Source organism: Balaenoptera musculus, chromosome 15 (assembly GCF_009873245.2).
Source record: "Balaenoptera musculus isolate JJ_BM4_2016_0621 chromosome 15, mBalMus1.pri.v3, whole genome shotgun sequence".
NCBI classification, from domain to species: Eukaryota; Metazoa; Chordata; class Mammalia; order Artiodactyla; family Balaenopteridae; genus Balaenoptera; species Balaenoptera musculus.
In genome coordinates, this window is record NC_045799.1 from 18778738 (window position 1) to 18795824 (window position 17087).

The 17087-nt window shown below is 58.1% G+C and overlaps 1 protein-coding gene across 6 annotated transcripts; it reads right to left on the reverse strand.

Annotated features, from left to right (window-relative positions):
- Positions 1-83: 83 nt before the first annotated feature.
- Positions 84-17005, reverse strand: LPIN3 (lipin 3). Of its 6 annotated transcripts, XM_036826296.1 has the most exons (21): positions 16882-17005; positions 13186-13326; positions 12897-13095; positions 11710-11805; positions 10494-10759; positions 10205-10288; positions 9559-9679; positions 9049-9391; positions 8003-8102; positions 7702-7862; positions 7209-7302; positions 7069-7138; positions 5357-5449; positions 5234-5280; positions 4399-4510; positions 3272-3420; positions 2989-3075; positions 2384-2536; positions 2037-2151; positions 1845-1948; positions 84-1652 (listed from the first exon to the last, which is right to left on the reverse strand). In XM_036826296.1, the coding sequence occupies exons 3-21, from the start codon at positions 13086-13088 to the stop codon at positions 1508-1510; spliced, it is 2532 nt and encodes an 843-aa protein (XP_036682191.1). In that variant the 5' UTR covers positions 13089-13095; positions 13186-13326; positions 16882-17005; the 3' UTR covers positions 84-1507. The 6 variants fall into 6 exon arrangements, with proteins under 6 accessions (XP_036682191.1, XP_036682194.1, XP_036682190.1 ...); XM_036826299.1 differs by lacking the exon at positions 13186-13326 and having other exon boundaries at positions 10205-10285; positions 16882-16996; XM_036826295.1 differs by lacking the exon at positions 13186-13326 and having other exon boundaries at positions 16882-16996.
- Between the last annotated feature and the right edge of the window lie 82 nt (positions 17006-17087).

Here is a 17087-nt window from a genome sequence, read left to right on the forward strand (position 1 = left end):
CTTCAAGGATGCTGTTTCTGAACTAAGGACCAGAGGTTTCCACCACCCTACAGGTCCTTCAGGACAGAATGGAAACACAAGGACTCAGTGGAGAGTTCTCTTTATTCCTTTTGATTCCCTCCCAAGGTGAGGGCTTAGGCAGCCGTGGATTCCCGGAGGAAAGGATGGGGTCCAAGTGATCTGTTTGGACATGTCTCCCACTGTAATTTATCCTTTTCCTTCCCCTCCCCAAAGATGTTTTTGGGGTACTCTGGTCCCCACGTGATCCTCTCCTTTCCACTTGGGGGAGAATCTCCCCCCACCCCACGTTAGGGCCTCTCTCCAAAGGGCGGCCCTCATGTACATCATGGCCTGAATGAGGCCAGACCCTGGGCAGGAGGCCACAGCTGGAGGGAAAGGGCTCCAGGCCTAGTTTCCAACATCCTTGGAAAACCCCAGCCCTGCCCGGATGTTCACAAAGTGGTGAGAAATTCAGGTATGAAAACATGAGGACACAAGCGTTCGTCTGGCCCGTGTACGCCCCAGAGGCCCATCCCTGCTGAGGCTCCCAGCCTCAGTTTCCCCACGGCAGCTCGGGCCCTTCCGTGCTGTTTTGCAGGTCCCTGCAGCCCCACCTTCTGGGTTCCTGACATTTGGTGTTCTGCCCTCCACTTTGGTGCTGTTGGGGGAGGGCAGGCCTGGATTAAAGCTTTTAGCCTGTCTAAAGGAACTTTCTTCCCCAAAGGCAGTAGGCGGGAAGGCTGCAGTAGGGTGTCAGCCCTGCTTCCCACAGCTCCTCGGGCAGGAGCTTACTCAGCAGCTGTGTGGGCAGTGAAATGACTGGCAAAGGCTGGGGGAGGCCAGGCACCTGTCCTGGCAGGGTTTGGGGCTGTGTCCTCAGTGGAGGTATGGGGAGGGGCAGGGATGGCAGCTGGGTGTGTACTAAGCCAAATGGGAGCCACACCCCCTCAGCCCTGGCACTGCCCTGGGATCCCCGCTTCCCAGATGTTGGGAGGGGCCCTAGAGTGTCTGGGGTTGGGATGTGCTGAGATATCAGGGCACCAGCGTGGGAGAGCAGTGATGTCTGGCTCCAGAGCTATGGGAAGGGGCCAGGGCTATGTAGGGTCTAGCTTCAGAGGGTACGGTCCAGGCTCCCCGAAGTGGGCCGGGGGAAAATTTCTTCCCTGATTGTTGGCTGCCACCAACCCTTTCCTGGGCTCACAGGTCTCAAGCCTCATAGGGGCTTCCCTCTTGTCTCTGTCCTATCAGGAGTTGAGGCAGGGTCCCAGGGTGACCGGGACAGATATCAAGGGTATGGAGAACCCTGCAAGGACCCAGTCACTTAATGGCTACAGGGCAGGGCCACGCTGAGGCCTGTAGCACGGCTCAGCTGGTAAAGGCAGGGGACAGGAGAGGCCACAACTAGCCCGCAGCCCCCTCCTCCCCTTCAGTGGGTTGGCCCTGCAGCATCCAACTTCCAACCCCCATGCCCTGGGACACACAGTTCTGGGGAGCAGCCAGGGCTCGTTCAGGCCAAGGCGTCGAGGTCCACAGGGGCCAGTGGCTCCCGCCAGTAGCAGAAGTTGCTGTATTCAGGGTTGGCCAAGTCTGTGCTGGGGCCACGGGCCACAGGTGGGAAGAGGAGTTCAACCACCTCGCCGAGCCGTTCGTACCTACGGGCAGGAGGTGCTGGAGTGAGCCTCAGCTCCTGCTGGGCTTCGGCCCCATCACAGCAGGTGGAGACCTTGCATCCTGCCTGGGAGCCCTGGACCGGGGAGGGGGTCCCTGGCAGGGGTGGGGTGGGGTGGCACTGGGTCCCAGGGAGAGGCTGGGGTGTGTAGGCACGTGGCAGGGTTTGGCCTCACGTGGACTTGTGATTCCTCATGAGCTCCTGGCTGAGCTCTCCCCGGGGGTTGACTGTGAAGATGCGGGATGTAGGCAGGCCGACCTGCCGGTAGGCAGTGACATCCTACAGGAGACAAGGAGGGGTCGGTGGGCTGGGAGGTGTGGAGAAGGTGGCTCAGGCTCCCCACCCCCGCCATGGAGGGGACACTCACATTGGGCCTGTTCCCAAAGGCGGCATAGAAGGGCTGTTCCTGGGGCAGAAAGAGCTGCTGGATGTCACTCAGGCAGGCAATCTTGAACACCTCCGGCTTCTTCTCAATCACCTCCCTGCGGCAGTCGGGGCCATGGGCAGGGAAGGGGTTAGCGACCAGAGGATGGCAGGGTGAGGTGACAGTGCTACAGGGTCTGACCCAGTGGACACCTGAGCGAGGCCTGATGCCGGCCCAGCCTGGGCTGGGCTGGGCTGGCAGTGGGCCTGTGCAACCCCCCGCTGGGCTGTGGGCTCACATCCCGTGGGGAGGTTACCTATGCGGGGTGGTTACCTGTGCAGGGCGGTTACCTGTGCAGGGCGGAGAAGAGGCTGCTGGGAGACAGCAGGATGGGGCCCTTGGGGAGGCCACAGCCCCGCTCGTTCACCCACTGCAGGTACCCCTTGGTGAGGTCAGCCATGCCGATGGCCCGTGCCGAGCAGTACAGGAACTTGTACCCATTTCTGGGGGGCGGGACAAAGGGGTAGCACAGAGCCGTCAGAGACCAGCCATCCCCATCTCGCCTTCTGGGCTTCGGCCAGCTCAGCCCAACCCTGGTGCCTCTGCAAGGATGGGACTTAGGAGAAGAGCTGAGCCAGGCCTGAGAGGTAGAAGAAGCGTGCACAGAGTCCTGAGGCCCAGGTGGACCAGGATAGGTGAGGACTCGGGCAAGTCTGTAGGCTTTGCCTACAGCAGGAAGGCCAGCAGCTAAACTCAGAGCCCGACCACAGCCCCAGGAGACAAGTCTTTCACAGGAGAACTGAGGACCAGTAGGTCTCAGCATGCCAGGGACCTCCCCCGGTCTCCTTCCCTGTGGGTCCCCAAGCCTGGCTTCCCGGGGCTGAGGCCAGGCCATTCTAAGACATCTTGTCACTCCCTCCCTGGGGTCCCACCCCAGCCCAGTGCAGGCACTCACAGGTGGATTTTGTGGTAGAGCCTAGTGATGCCCTGATGTGTCCAGTCTTTCCCCAGCTGGGGCAGAATGTGGCCCAAGGCATCCGACCTAGACCCACAGAGTAACGGTCACGCCAAGGCAGCCCCACGTGGCCCTCCTGCTCTGTGGATGTGGCCCCGCCCCCGTCCCAGGATGGCCCATTGGGAGGGGAGGGCCTCTCTCCCTGTCCCCCCCACCCCCCAGCACAGAGGGAGGCAAGTCCCCAGGCCCTCCCTCTCCCCCTCCACGGCCGACCGGGTCTCACTTGGTGATGGTGCCATCAATGTCTGAGATGATCACCCTGTCATCCCATTTCCACAGGTAGATGGTGGCCCTACAGCGGCAGGTGCCCTGGTACTGGGTGGTCACGCTGAAGACCACATTGTTGGCACCTTCTTGCAGGTTCAGGCGCCGCTGAGACCAGGCAAGGGGGGAACTGTGAGCTGCCTCAGCTGGACGCTGTCCGCCCACCGCCTCCGCCCCCCAGAACTGTGGCCTTCCATCTCCACGGGCCTCTCTTTCTCCTGTTCCTCCAAACTCAAGAACCTTCCTGAGTTCGTCAGAGACAGCCATGTGGGCAGAAGGTGGCTGCAAGGAGGAAGTGAGGGGTGCTGGTGGGGCCTGCAAAGCTCCAGGCATAGGAGCTTTGAGATGGGGCTCACGGACCAAGCCTGGCCCATGACCCTGTCCAGGTTTCTCAGGTCAGCCTTGGGGCCAGCACTGCTCTGGGCAGAGGGACACCCCACTCCACAGAGGCGGCCCTGTGGGGATCTCCACAGGCAGCCTCCTGCCTGGGGCTAGGGTACCTGGGACATCCCCCCCAAAGAGAGACCTAGCCCTGTCCTTGGTCCAAAGATAAGGATCAGGGCAGCTCTTAGCCACAGCCTGTGACCTGGCTGACCCCGAGTTGGGTGTGAGCCCCAGGGAACCACACAGAGGGCAGCCACTCTGTATCAGGTGTGCCAGACTCTCCTGGGCACCTCTCTGACCACAGAGTTCCACTCAGGAAGAAAACATTACAGGAGCCACAGTTACTCAAAGGTGTGACTTGGGGGCCTGGGGTTGCCAGAATCTGAGAGGCTGTCATCAGCCGTTTGGTTCCTGTAGCTCCCAAAGGCAGACCAGAGCCAGCCAACCCACCGCAGGTAGGCATTTTAAGATGACATAAGAGGGGGCTTTTCTAGCGAGAACATCCAACAGAGAATGGGCTGGCACGTGAAGAAGCGGCACAGAAAGCTGTCCCCGGATGACGCAAGCAGAGGCCGGCAGGGGGGCTGCCACAGGGATGGATTCTGGGCTTTGCTGAACACAAGCCGTTCCTCAGCCGGGCCCTGAGGGCCTGGGGAACACAAGCATCTCAGGCCCGCCACTCCCACACCTGCACACACTTACAATCTGATTGGAGGAGAGGCGGAGGGACTTCTTGTAGGCAGGAGTGTGGGCCGGAGGCGAGAGGGGCGGGGAGGGGGCATCATCCTCACTGCTCGGGGCTTCCGTCTTCTCCCTGCGGGCAGCCCGGCTCTTGAGCCACTTCCCCCAGCCAAGGCCTTCACTCCTTGGTAGATGCCCACCCCTCACCCAGGCCGCAAGGAGTCTGCTGCTCGTCCCTGCCCCTCTAAGGACCCCTCCCTCTAGATGCCACCCGTTTTGGGGGTGGCAGCAGACATCAGGATATAGGCCAGTAGTCTACACCCAGAACGGTGACTGCAGAGCTGGAGCAGAGACCCGGGGCGCCCAGCCCCCAGACTGCTCTCCATAGCCAGGATGCTGGAACCTGCTTTGGGGATGTGTACCAGAAAAATCTAGAATTGCATCATGGCCAATCCCACCTGCTGTGGGAGGCAGTCAGTCCGTCCTTGATCACCCCCCACCCAGCCTTGGACATTCTGGGTCACTTCAGACGTGAAAAAAGGAAGCAAGGTCAGCTGGCCCCTGGTGGAGAGAGGAAGCCCTACTCCACCTTCGTACGGTAGCCCTTTGTCTGGGCCGGGAGTCTGGGTACCCATTCCAGCCCTGCCACTTCCCGGCTGTGAGAACTTCGGTGTATCTAGGTTTTCCCATCTGTGACATGGGGACATGTCCCAGGAGAAAGAAGAGGTGTAGAAGTGATTGCAGAATGACAAAGACCCATGGCAGGGGAGGGGTTCTGGCTCCACCCCCGCTCCCACAGTGATCTTTCCCAGGCTGAGCTCCAGCTGCAGAGCCCCAGGCAGGAGATCCAGCTCACCCCAGCTGCTGCTGCCGCGCTGTGGTTTTCTCCCTCTGGTCACTGCACTGTGGGGAGAATATCCATCTAGTGAACCCCGCCTCCTGCCTGTGTCGGCCCCGCCCTGTGGACATGACCACCCACCTCCTTGGCCGGAAAGTCCCTGCAGCGCCAGGAAAACCACCACCGCCCTCCCTTCCGGGGCATCTTTTCCTTCTCCAGCTTGTCCACGGTGCTCTGCGGGCAGATGAAGGCCATGGCATTTTTTCCTGTACCACACAAACCCACCTTACATTGCCCTTGGGGCCCCCATGGGCCCAGAGTCTGGGGCTGACCCTACAGCAAGGTGCTATCAACGTCTGGAGGCTAAAGAAGCATACTCACCCCCATCTTGGGATTCTGAGCACTGATTCAAGGAGATAAGCATGGGAGAACAAGGGCCACTTCTGCCTGCCTCCACTCCACCCCAGCCCTGACCCCTCCAGCTCTAGCCCAGCTACTTGGCCTGGCCTCCAGATCTTGTGGATCAGTCTCCCTACTCCAGTAGCTAAAGGCAGCGCTTTGGGAGTTTCTCAAGATCTCGGTCTCCCTGCATGATGCCACCAACTGGTGGCAGGGACAGTCTCTAGTCAGTACCACCCTCAACCTCCAAGACCAACATGGGCAATTCCTAAGGTCAGTGATCTATCCCGTGAACAGCCTCCCTCTCTGCTTGTTACCGTCATTGTCTGGTGGGGACAACATGACCCTGTGAAAAATTCTGATTAGATTTGTGCTAGATAAACCCAGGGAGGGCCCAGGCCCACCTAGGAGACATATCAGCTTCCTGCAAACACAGAATGGAGAACGTGTCAGGAGGAAAACAGCCAGGGTGTCCACTGGGGCTGGGAACAGGCTGGGGGAGTTTCCCCTAGGTGGTGGGTCTGTCTGGGTAAGGTGAGGAAAGGCAAGCATGGGGGGACCCTCTCTCTTCCCACAAGCTCTGGGTCCTTGCTCAAACCCAGAGCCAGCCAGAGGACAGAGCTGGGCATCACCAAAGGGAGGCACCAGCTGTCAACATCAGGTGAGTGATGTTCTTTGGGCAAGCCAAGCCAATAATGATGGGCCAGACCAGGGTGGGGCACTGAATGGCTCCCAGAGGGGCAGAAGGGGCAGGTGCAGGCCAGCCCTGCACAGGATAGAGGTTCTGGGAGGGACTATAGAGGCTGCTCCTTCCCACCTCTGAGCATCTGCACATGCTGTTCCCCACCCCTTGCCTACTCATCCTTCAGACCTCTACCCGGTGGGCACTTGCTCAGCAAACCCCCTGTTGGAGGTTCTCAAAGCACCCCAGACCTCTCCTTCCCAGTACTCACAGTTGAATTTTATATTCATTTGGCTGAGTCTTTCATTAACTGTCTTCCTATGAGAGCATGACTGTCCCCAGTCTGGGCCTGGCACACAGTAGGTACTCAATAACTGTGTGCTGATAAAGCAAGCCCCTGCAGCCCAGCCTGGAGAGGGTCTCAGAAGAAAGTGAGGGGTAGGACCTCCATGTCCCAAGACTGTCTCGCAGGTCCAAAAACCTCCTGTTGAAGGCATGTCCCTGTCGCCTCTGGTTTGTCCTGAATTCCTTTGAAGTAAAGTCTAAATCCAATCCAAATGGATTCAGCCATGCCAGGAAACCAGGGAAGCAGGGGGGTGCTTCGTCCACACAGCCTGGGGCAAGGCTTCAGAGGACCTGGGTCTCTTCTCTCAGAGTGGGTCCTGCAGCCCCAGGCCCATCTCTGCCCACCCTCCAGTTCCTTGCCAAGGGCCCCCGACCCCAAGGCTATGGCCACGTCCCCCAGGAGGCGCAGGGGTGCTATAAGCATTACCTTGGGCAAGTTTCTCTGGAAGGCTTGCAGGGAGAGGATCATGGAGGCGGCTACAGCCCAGTTATAATGCCTAGAGAGACAGAAAGGGTGTTAGGGCCGTGGAGGGCGGGGCGATCCAGCCGCCCAGCCCTGGTACCCACTTCTCATTGATCTTCACCACCAGGTTCGGGTCGTCCAGGAGGCCGGGGTTTTGGGCGAGGTCCTGGTAGGAGACGATGTGCTGGTTGAACTTCTCTGGGCACAGAGGCAGAGAGCGAGGGGTGAGGCCAGCACATCCCACGTGACCCGTTGCCCCCGCCCCTCACAGCTGCCCCACCTCTGCTGCTCAGGCCTCCTGCAACTTGGGTCTTCGACTTAGCAGGGCTCCTTGCTACCTGGGGTTTCGGCACCTGATGGTCCCACCCCAGGCACTAGCCATCCTGGATTCACAGGATAAGTCACAGCTTTGCATGACTCAGCATTTGCTTCATGGGGTCTTGGAGATGCCCAGCGCTTGCTGGCCGAGGGTGGGCTCCACAAACCCCAGACTCATGCACACCTCTGCTACCCCCACCCCCACCCCGGGGTCTTCCCTCTCTTCTCCCGTCCCCTGGGCTCAGTCCTTGGAGGGGTGGGGGCCACAGTTGAGCATACCCACAGAGATGTCTCCGCTGTCAGCCAGGCCCCCAGAGAGGGACAGCACTACTGTGTCCGCTGTGTCCGGAGCGGTCTCTGGCTCCCGCTCAGGGTTGCAGCCTCCCAGAGACTTTTGGCTTCCGGCTTCACTCCACTTCCTGGCCCCCCGCCCACAGTCGCTGGGGACAAAGGGGCCAATAGTGACATGAATACAAGGAGGCTGGGAGGAGGGGCTGGAGCCCTCCCAGGCCCCTGATAGCCGATTCCTAGCCCCACAGGCCCCAATTCCAGGACACCCTGGTGTCCAGAACCCAGGTACCTCTGGGGGAAGTAAAGGGCTGCATTCTCAGAATCCAGGGAGGGCAAGTCATCCAGGTAGATTTCACTGGGGCCCAGGTGCTGGCTTCTCTTCAGGGAGCCTGAGAGCAGAGGAGGGGACATCTGTAGACCTAACCCGTGAGGACTACTGTTGTGATCAGTGTGCGTCCCCCTGCCTTTGAACGCCTTAAGGTGGCACCGTCCAGTAGAACTTCCTGCAGTGCTAGAAAAGTCCTATGTCTGCACTGTCCAGTAGAACTTCCTGCAGTGCTAGAAAAGTCCTATGTCTGCACTGTCCAGTAGGGTAGCTGCTGGCCACACAAGGCTATTGGGCATACTTAAAATGCGGTGTGATGGAAAAATAGAATTTTAAGTGTTACTTAATTCTTCTTTTTCTTTTCGCCACGCCGTGTGGCATATGGGATCTTAGTTCCCCAGCAAGGGATCACACCCGCACCCCTTGCAGTGGAGGTACGGAGTCTTAACCACTGGACCGCCAGGGAAGTCCTCCAAGTGTTATTTAATTTTAATTCATTTAAATATAATTTTAAATAGCCACATATAGCCAGTAACTACCCATCTGGATAGCACAGGTGCCAGCTTCCCCTCCCAACCCTCTCCCTGGCCTCGCTCAAGACACACCACCTGCCTCAGTTCCTAGACATGAAACCTCTCTCCCTCCTCATGGCCTTGCTGTTCCCTCTGCCTAGAATTCTCTTCCCCTGGTCCTCACTTGGCTGGATCTTTATGGCCCACGTCTCAGCTCAGGCATCACCTGCGCAGAGAGGCCAACCCTGGCCACATGATTTAAATAGCCCCCGTCCCAACCAATGATTCTGTCCTGCGTCCCGCCTCCCCAACATCATGCTCTTCCTGTTATGTGTCTGTCATCTGTCTGCCCCTCTGGACTGTGAGTCCCATGAGGGCCGGAGCCAGAAACAGTGCTCGGAACACAGTAGGTGCTCAAACATGCTTGAAATTCCAGAGTCCACCCAGGGGATAACATGAGGCCAGGGAAGCAGTGGGAGGGGTCCAGCCATCACTCACCTTTCCTCCTGGAGATCCCCTCTGGCTGCCCTGTGCAAGCAGGGCCCTCCAAAGCAGCCCAGCTCCACGACTCAGAGGGAGGAGGGAGGCCCACATCCCCGGAACTCTGAGTCTTGGTTTCCTCTCTCTCAGGGGGCTGGAGAGGGGGACCCACCAGAGCAGGCACCTCCGTGTCAGGGTGAAGAAGGTCGGTGCCAGGCCCTGTTTGCAGGATTGGAATTCCCGAAGGGTCCACGCCAACCACAGAGGCAGAGGGGGTGCTGGGCGCCCCCTGAGGTGGAGAGGCTGTCTTGGAGCTGCCATCAGGGACCACTGAGGACTCGGGCCACTCAGCTTTGCCCACCTTCAATCAAACAAACGGGGGAAGACAGGGGCGGTGCAGGGCCTGCCCGCCACACCCCACAAGGCCTCAGGGAGGTGGCCCAAGTCTCAAGTCACTCCCGTCCTGACCCGCAGGGGCCACGGAGCCCCTGAAAGGTAAGGATGGAGGATTGACACAGGGGAACTCACCTTAGGCAGCCTCCCCCAGGCCCACTGCATGTGGGACTCAGCTCTCAAGGGGATGGGTTCGGGGGTCCGCAGCTCCAGCTCCGAGTCACTCTTGGGGGATGTTAGCCCACCCGTTGAGAGGCTGCAGGAAGCAAGAACTCAGAGGCCCCCAAGCCAGCCTGCCACCCCCTGCCGCCCTCCTTGGCCTGGGAAAATTTTTTCTGCAACACGTATTTATGCCAGTGTTGGATCCAGAATGTATAAGGAACTCCTATAAATCAACAAGAAGGCAATCCAGTAGAAAAAACAAAACAAAACGAAACAATGGGCAAGGTTGTGACTTCTTAATGGGTGTAGGGTTTCCACTAAGGGTGATGAAAAAGTTGTGGAATTGGATAAGGGGTGATGGTCGTACAACATTGTGAATATACTAAATGCCACTGAATTGTGCCCTTTCAAATGGTAAATTTTATGTTATGTGTATTCTACCACAATAAAAAAAAATGGGCAAAAGACTTGAATGTCAACACTTTACTGAAAAGACATACAAATGGCTGGTAAACACAATAAATATGTTCTATGTCATTATTCATCAGAAAAATGTAAATGGAGGCCCCTCTGAGACCTTGGCTTTGAGTCTCTGCCTGTAGCCCACCTGGACTCTCACCTGGCCTGGGGGGGCCACTCTCCATCGGAGTAGGGGTAGGTGTCTTTCGGCTGCGGTGAGGACTCTCCTTCTGGCTGGACACTGCTGCGGGACCACAGGGAAGTAAATGGTCACTGATAGGACAGGCAACCTGGGCAGGGCATGGAAGCCTGGACATCAGGGGCTTGATGAAGCAAAGCAACTAAAGGCCAGAGAGGTCAAGGACCTTGCCCAGGGTCACACAGCATCAGCAGAGGACACCGTGCTTGAATCCCAAGTGGCATTCCTACACCCTCAACCCCCTACATACCCTGGGGGCTCCGGCCTCGGCTCTTCCAGCAGGGATAGCTCACTCCCAGTGCCTGCCTCCAGCTCCTCCGAACTAGAATCGGCTGCCACCGTGTCCTCCTTCCGCCTGGGTTTCCTCCTGCGACGCTTCTTCTTCCACCCCGTGGAGGCTGTGCCCGCGATGCTGGCCTCAGGCTCGCTGGCTGTGCCCAGCTGGGAGTCCGAAGGGAACCCAGACAGGCCCCCCCAAGGGATGGGTGATGTGCACAGGTGGGGAGGCATGTCTTCCTGTGGAGCAGACCAGGGGCAGGGCTGAGGGGTCTGCAGCCTGGGGACAGGGGGCAGGAAAACAGGCCTGGAGGCTGGACAGAGCCAGCGGTAGCATGGCCTTGTAACTGTTGCTGGCCTCAAAATTCCCTAACAGAGATAAAGCGGCCCCAATCCCAGGGGTGCCTGCACCTCTGGCAGCCCACGGCAACCACACAGTCCAGACAGAAACCTGGGCATCAGCCTCTCATCTCCCCTGCCCACATCTACCACAGCAGACACCTACTTCCCCTTTTAAGACTCAGCCAGGTGTCACCTCCTCCAGGAAGCTTGCCCTGACTTTTTTCAGCCTCAGTTCCAACCCCCTTCGCTGCAATAACCAAATAGTTCTTTCATCTGTTGTTTACATGCCTGTCTCCCAGGCTAGTCTGGGAACCTTCTTTTTTGGCAGGGGTCACCCCTCATCCAGGTCTACTGCGGTGTCTGGCATACAGTACAGTAGGGGCTCAATTAAAGTTTGTCAAAACTTTAAACACCTCTGCTGGCTTCTGCTGGGCCCTGCCTCCCTTCTGCAAACACCCCTCTGCTCCTTCCCCGCTCCCACACGTCCATGTTCCAGCCGCCCCGAGCCGGCACCAGATCCACAACAAGCCATCTTACGCTTTCCAGTCCCGGCCATTGCTCGGCACCCTCCTCCTCTCCAAGTTGCCCAGGGAGGGCCTCCTTTTCCCCCTTCAGGGGCCCAGCTCAAGTGTCCTCTTCTGAGAAAACTTCCCCAAAAGAAGCGCCAGCCCTTCCTGCCCCCATCCCCCCCATCCCTCCCCAGGGTCCACCAGCACATCCTGATGCCCCTGCCTCAGACCCTCGCCTATGGGGTCCTCCCCACGGTAGGGACAGTGACAAATCCCCAGGCCCCGCCTGGAGGGAGCACTAGTGAAGAGACAGGGCCAGGCAGGCCCAGAGGCACTTACCACATCGCTCTCCAGCTCCTGGATGAAGAAGGCCTCCCCGCTGTCCCCCAGCTTCATGTGCAAGTCCACTGGCTCCCCATTGATCTCGATGTCTACCTGTAATGGGGCGTGGTGGGATGGGGGTCCCCACCGTCGGATCTTACTCCCATGCTTCAGTCCACTGGACTCCCAGCTGGTCCTGGAGACACAGGCTCCCTGCTGCCCCAGCACTGCACTTTCTGGAACTCTCTCCCCCCAGACCTCGGGGAGACTCTGAGGGTCTCTGCTCACCATCTCAGTATTCTTGTTTATGCTTGGTTTCTGTGTTCCTCTCTCTCCCACAGCCCATAAGAACAAGAACACGATCCAGTCTTGTCACTGTGTGTCCCCAACCCACAGGAGAGTGCCCGAACATTTGTGGGTAACATGAACAACAGTAAGAATGACCCTTTCCTGGGCACTTTGTCCAGTGTGTTACATAGACCATCTTCACAGCAACCCCTGGCAGTACCTCCCATCATTATCCCCACTTTATAGATGAGGAAACTGAGGCTCAGAGGGGTTAAGTAATTCTCTGGGAATTACTATGAACCCAGAAGGTCTGAATCCACAACGCAAGCTCTTAACCACTTAGCTATACTGTCTCCCGCAAGGTTATATTCTCCCATTAGGATTCTGGAAGATTCACAGTCACCCCAGTGTGAAGGGGGTTTGGGCCCACCAAACCTCTATTCACACACCAGAACTCAGTGCTAACAAAAATCTGTCACGTTCACCTGAGCCCCATGAAGATAGTGCCGGTTTCCTAAGAGTGAGGAGGTAATTTTTGAGTATCACCCCCATGCCTCGCCCTGGGACAGTGTTATCATCTCTTATTTAATCATCAGGTAATGAGAGTGTATCAATTTGTTCAGGTGAAGTGACTTACCAGGAACACACAGGTAAGGTCTCAGGAAGCTGGAGCCAGGTCTGATGGCCCCAGTACAGAAGGCTGCCCCGCTGTGCTGCTTCCAGGGGAAAATAGGGGCCCTCCTGGACCAAAACCCCCAAACCAACCCAAAACCTTCCAAGAAAATACAAAGGAAGGGAAGCCTGTCCAGAGGACACATCCCTGCCCCAGGGAGGTCTGGTTCGTGTCCTGGGACTGCAGTGACTACCCCGGCTTCCTGAGCACGCCCTGCAGAGGTCCCTCTACCGCCATCACTCACCACCTTCTCCCGTGAGCGCAGGACGCCCAGCTTGCCGAAGCGCACGTGGAAGGGCGAGCACCGGAAGGAGCCGTCCGCCTGCCTCACCACCAGCACATCGATGCCCCCGGTCAGCGTGGCCGGGTTCAGGCCCTGGTACAGCCCCTTCACCGTCCCAAACACAGTCTCCGCCAGCTGCCCCACGTAGTTCATGGCTGTGCTGGTAAAGGGAGGCGGTGCTGGGACCAAGGCCTGGCCACCGCCCTCCGTACGGGGCTCTGCAGCCTGACCCCTGGGACCCCAGGCTTACAGCGTGTGGTCCTCGGGGCGCCTCTGCAGAGGGGCAGCAGTGATGGGGTGGGAGGTGCGCCTGAAGACGTGGGCTCTAATCCCCACCGGCCGTGGGGCTCTTGGACGGCTGCCTCCCTTCTCCAAGGGCTGCTGCCCACATCTGTCAAATCAGGGCACCGGGTAAGGCCATGGGGCGCTGTGAGCCTCTAAATGCCATGAGTAATGATAATGACCGCGGCTCATTTCATCTTTACAACAACCTGCCAGGTTGGCCGAGCAGGTTTCATTATCCCTGTTTACAGACAAGCCAGAGGTGGAGTGACTTGCCCACGGCCTCACCACTAGCCAAGAGAGGAGCCAGGGTTCGCATACAGGCCTGTGTGATTGCAGAGCCCTCGGTGTGAACCACTGGGATGGCCCAACTGTGGGGACAGGCACCCCTCCCCGGGGTGCAGTGAGGGGCAGCCTCATGATAGATCAGGCCCAGGGCCCTTCTGGGTAACAGGTGACAGTCCTGAAGGCTGATCTCTTTCCAGAAGTGGGGAGGAGGGAGCCTCAGTTTTTCCATCTGAGAAATGGGTTCAGCTGTCTTGCTGCCTCCTGGTCCTAGGAGTTGGAAGGGACCTTGCTGGGCTATTGTGGCTAATTTGTGGGGGACCAGGGGTGGGGGTACCCCAGGTACCTAAGGCTCTGCCCAGCTCTCAGATGCTTGCAGTAGGGCACCCCCTATAGCTGGGCCCAAACTACAAAATTTAAGGCCCAAACTCCAAAATTCTTCCCAGTCTCCCTGGGACATGTGGGAAGCCCGTCCATGGCTACAACCTGACCCCAGTGTCTCTAGGACATAGTTCTCAGCCCCCGACCCCTACTCCTCAGACCCACATTCAGGCCTTGGGCTGGCCCCTGGCCCATCAAAGCTGTTCCTTCTTCCCCCAGCCAGACTGGTCCCTCCAGCTCTCCCACACCAGGCAGAGCTGGGTGAGCCAGAGGCAGGAGCTGTAGCAGCTGCAGAGAAGAGCCAGGGCCATAATGAGAGCCACCTCTACCCTGGCATGGTGCCCGCCCCGCCAGCTTCAGCTCGTCGCCCCTTCCCTGCTGGCCTCGCCAGTGGCCTATGCCCTTCTGGCTGCCAGGACCCAAAACCATCCCAGCTCCACAGGGCACTTCCCTCTGACCTTGCATCAGAACCCCTGGAGGTCTGCCTGCCACGCAAGATCACCCTTCAAAAAAGTCAAGTGACTTATCCAAACCTTATGAAGCTAACAGGCCATAGATGGGGGGAGGGAGTGATGACTCATATCCTGGTTTCCTGATTCCATACCATGGTTCCTTCCCCTCCATGGTCCCCAAACCACACCACCGTTGTCGGCAGAGAGGGCCGCCCAGCCCCCAGCCCACCTCTGCACGGCCCTGTAATGCCTCGACACTCAGAATGTGGTCCAGGGCCCAGCATCACCTGGGAGCTGGTTAGAAACGGAGAGCTTCACAAACATAAGGTCCTGTGAGATTTGCTAAAGTGAAAATTTGGGATAAAAAATGAAACTCTTTGGACCCCGAAAATGTCACTCAAATTGAATACATCTTTTATCTGCAAGGCACCTGCTATGTGATAGGTGAAAACTCCCACTTTGGTTTCTCTGTCCCTAACACCAAAGTCTGAATATGGGGCTGGGGAGACAGACCGACTGACAAGGAGAGACATGTGGTAGGCAGGGCTCTAGACCACCTTGCCCAGGAAAAGCAGAGAAGACTCCACAAGCTTCCAGGAAGATAAAGAAGCATGCATGGGAGGGGCACACCGGGAGTGGGGGCAAAGTTCTGCCCAGCTGGCAGCCCAAGTCTGAGCTATCTGCTCTGCTGAGAGCTAAAGTGCAGGTGGTGGGTGGGTGGATGGGGAGGGGGCAGAGGAGACAGGCTCAGATCCATCTACTACTGAGCTTCTCAGCTTCGCCACCCCTGCTGCTTGGGGCTGGATAATTCTTTGTTGCAGGGTTGGCGGGAGTGTTGTAAGACATTTAGCAGCATTCCTAGTCTACCCACTAGATGCCAGGTAGCACCCTACCTCCAGCTGTGACAACCAAATTGTCTCTAAACTTTGTCAAATGTCCCCTGCTGGACAAAATTGCCCCCAGTTGAGAGCCACTGAAATAGCAGAAAGAGCTGAATGGCAAAGGGAGTACCTGGGGGCACCTGGGTCCTACTCTGATCCACCCATGGAGTACTCTCGGGCAAGTAACTTGCTGACCTCGGTTTCCCCTTCTATGAAACGAGGCCTGGATTTCTTAGACCTTCTCAGCTCTAATGTCATGGGAGCCTAGAATTCATTCCTCTCCTTGCTCCTCCCGCCCCACGAGTGGATGCCCCCATCTCTGCCTGCTTAGCATGGTGGAGAGGGAGGGGGACTCCTGTGAGCCAAGCCCTGGGCTCCTCTCCGCTACCTGCACCCATCCCTGAAGGCATCTCCTGCCCCCAGGACCAGCTCTGCCTCCTTGGTCTGCTCCAGATGGAGGAGAGCTCCTCTTGGCTCCCCTATACCACCCTTCACCCCCAAACTAACATGTCTAAAATCAAACACTTCATCTTCCCCTGGGGAACCTGGTCAGCTGAATTCCTCTCAGGACTCATGGGTACCCCTCCCTCCCAAGCCCTCTGAGTCCTATTCCCCAATTTCCTGCTCATCTGGCCCCTCCTTTCTCCTCCAGGTGCCTAGGTCAAGGCTTTATGACCAATGCCCAGATCCTGGGTGACAGCAGGCACTGTGGTTAAGGCACGAGACTGTCTGGATTCTAATCCCCTCCCTGACACTTACTAGTTGTGACCCTGTGCAAGTCACTTCACCTCTCTGAGCCTCATTTTCGGCCTCTGGAATGGGGATAACATAAGGGATGCATGAGGAATTCATGACATAATTCGTGTAAAGCAGTAGCATGCAGTAAATGCCCACCCACGCCACCTAGCAGCAGCAGCATAGTTTTTGGAACCGTTACAGCCCCACTCATCCGGGCTGGTCCTGAGGGCACGACAGGTCAGACTTCAATGCACTGCCCCTGCCCTGAGTTGAGAGTTTAGACTTCTTAACTTGGCATTCAAGGTCCTGCATGATGGTGGCCCCGCTGTTTGCTCCAGGAGGGCCTCAAGAGGTGCCCAGGCCTCAGAGCCTACTCTGGGAACATCCACATGCCTCCCAGGCCTGCACACAATCCCACCACAGGAAAGCCAGAACAAGCTGCCCTGGTTGTCAGCCCTCAGCCTTTCTGGGCTCCCAGATTCGGGGAGGGGTGGGGATGTGGCTCTCCGTGTAGGACCACAGGGAAGGGAGACAGCTCCACCCAGGATCCCCAGTAGCCTTCACGGCTACTTCATCTGACCTGCCCAGTGTTAGGGCAGGTGGGCAAGGGTCAGATCCTGTTTTGCAACTGAGGACACTCAGTACCAGAGAGGGTGGGTGTCTTCCCCAAGGTGACTCAGTTAGTCTGGAGGGAAGTTGGGGTGAAACTTTTCCCCTGAGAGGTTTTTACATCTTATTCTCTCCCGATCCCACATTCTGGATGTCCGGGGGGCCCCCGCAGCCCCTGGATCGGGGAGAGGGATGAAGTGAAGCCGGCCCCTCAGGCCCGGGAACGGGAAGGAATGAGGGTCAGATGGCAGGACAGATGGGCGGGGCAGGGTGGGGCGGGGGAGGGGTACCTCATCTCTGGCTCTAGTTGGACCCTACCTGAGGAGCTGCCCACCGGACTCCGGGCCCCGGAGCTGCCGCTTCTACCTGAGTGCACAGGATCAGCAGGTGTTTTCGGCCCCGCACTCACTAGGCACTTCCGGCTCCTCTAGGACTGGGTGAGATCCCGGTTCCGCCCCTTCCACGAGCCAAGGGCGGCCTCTGCAAGTCCCAATCCGTCTAGACTCCACCCCCCAAAGAGACCC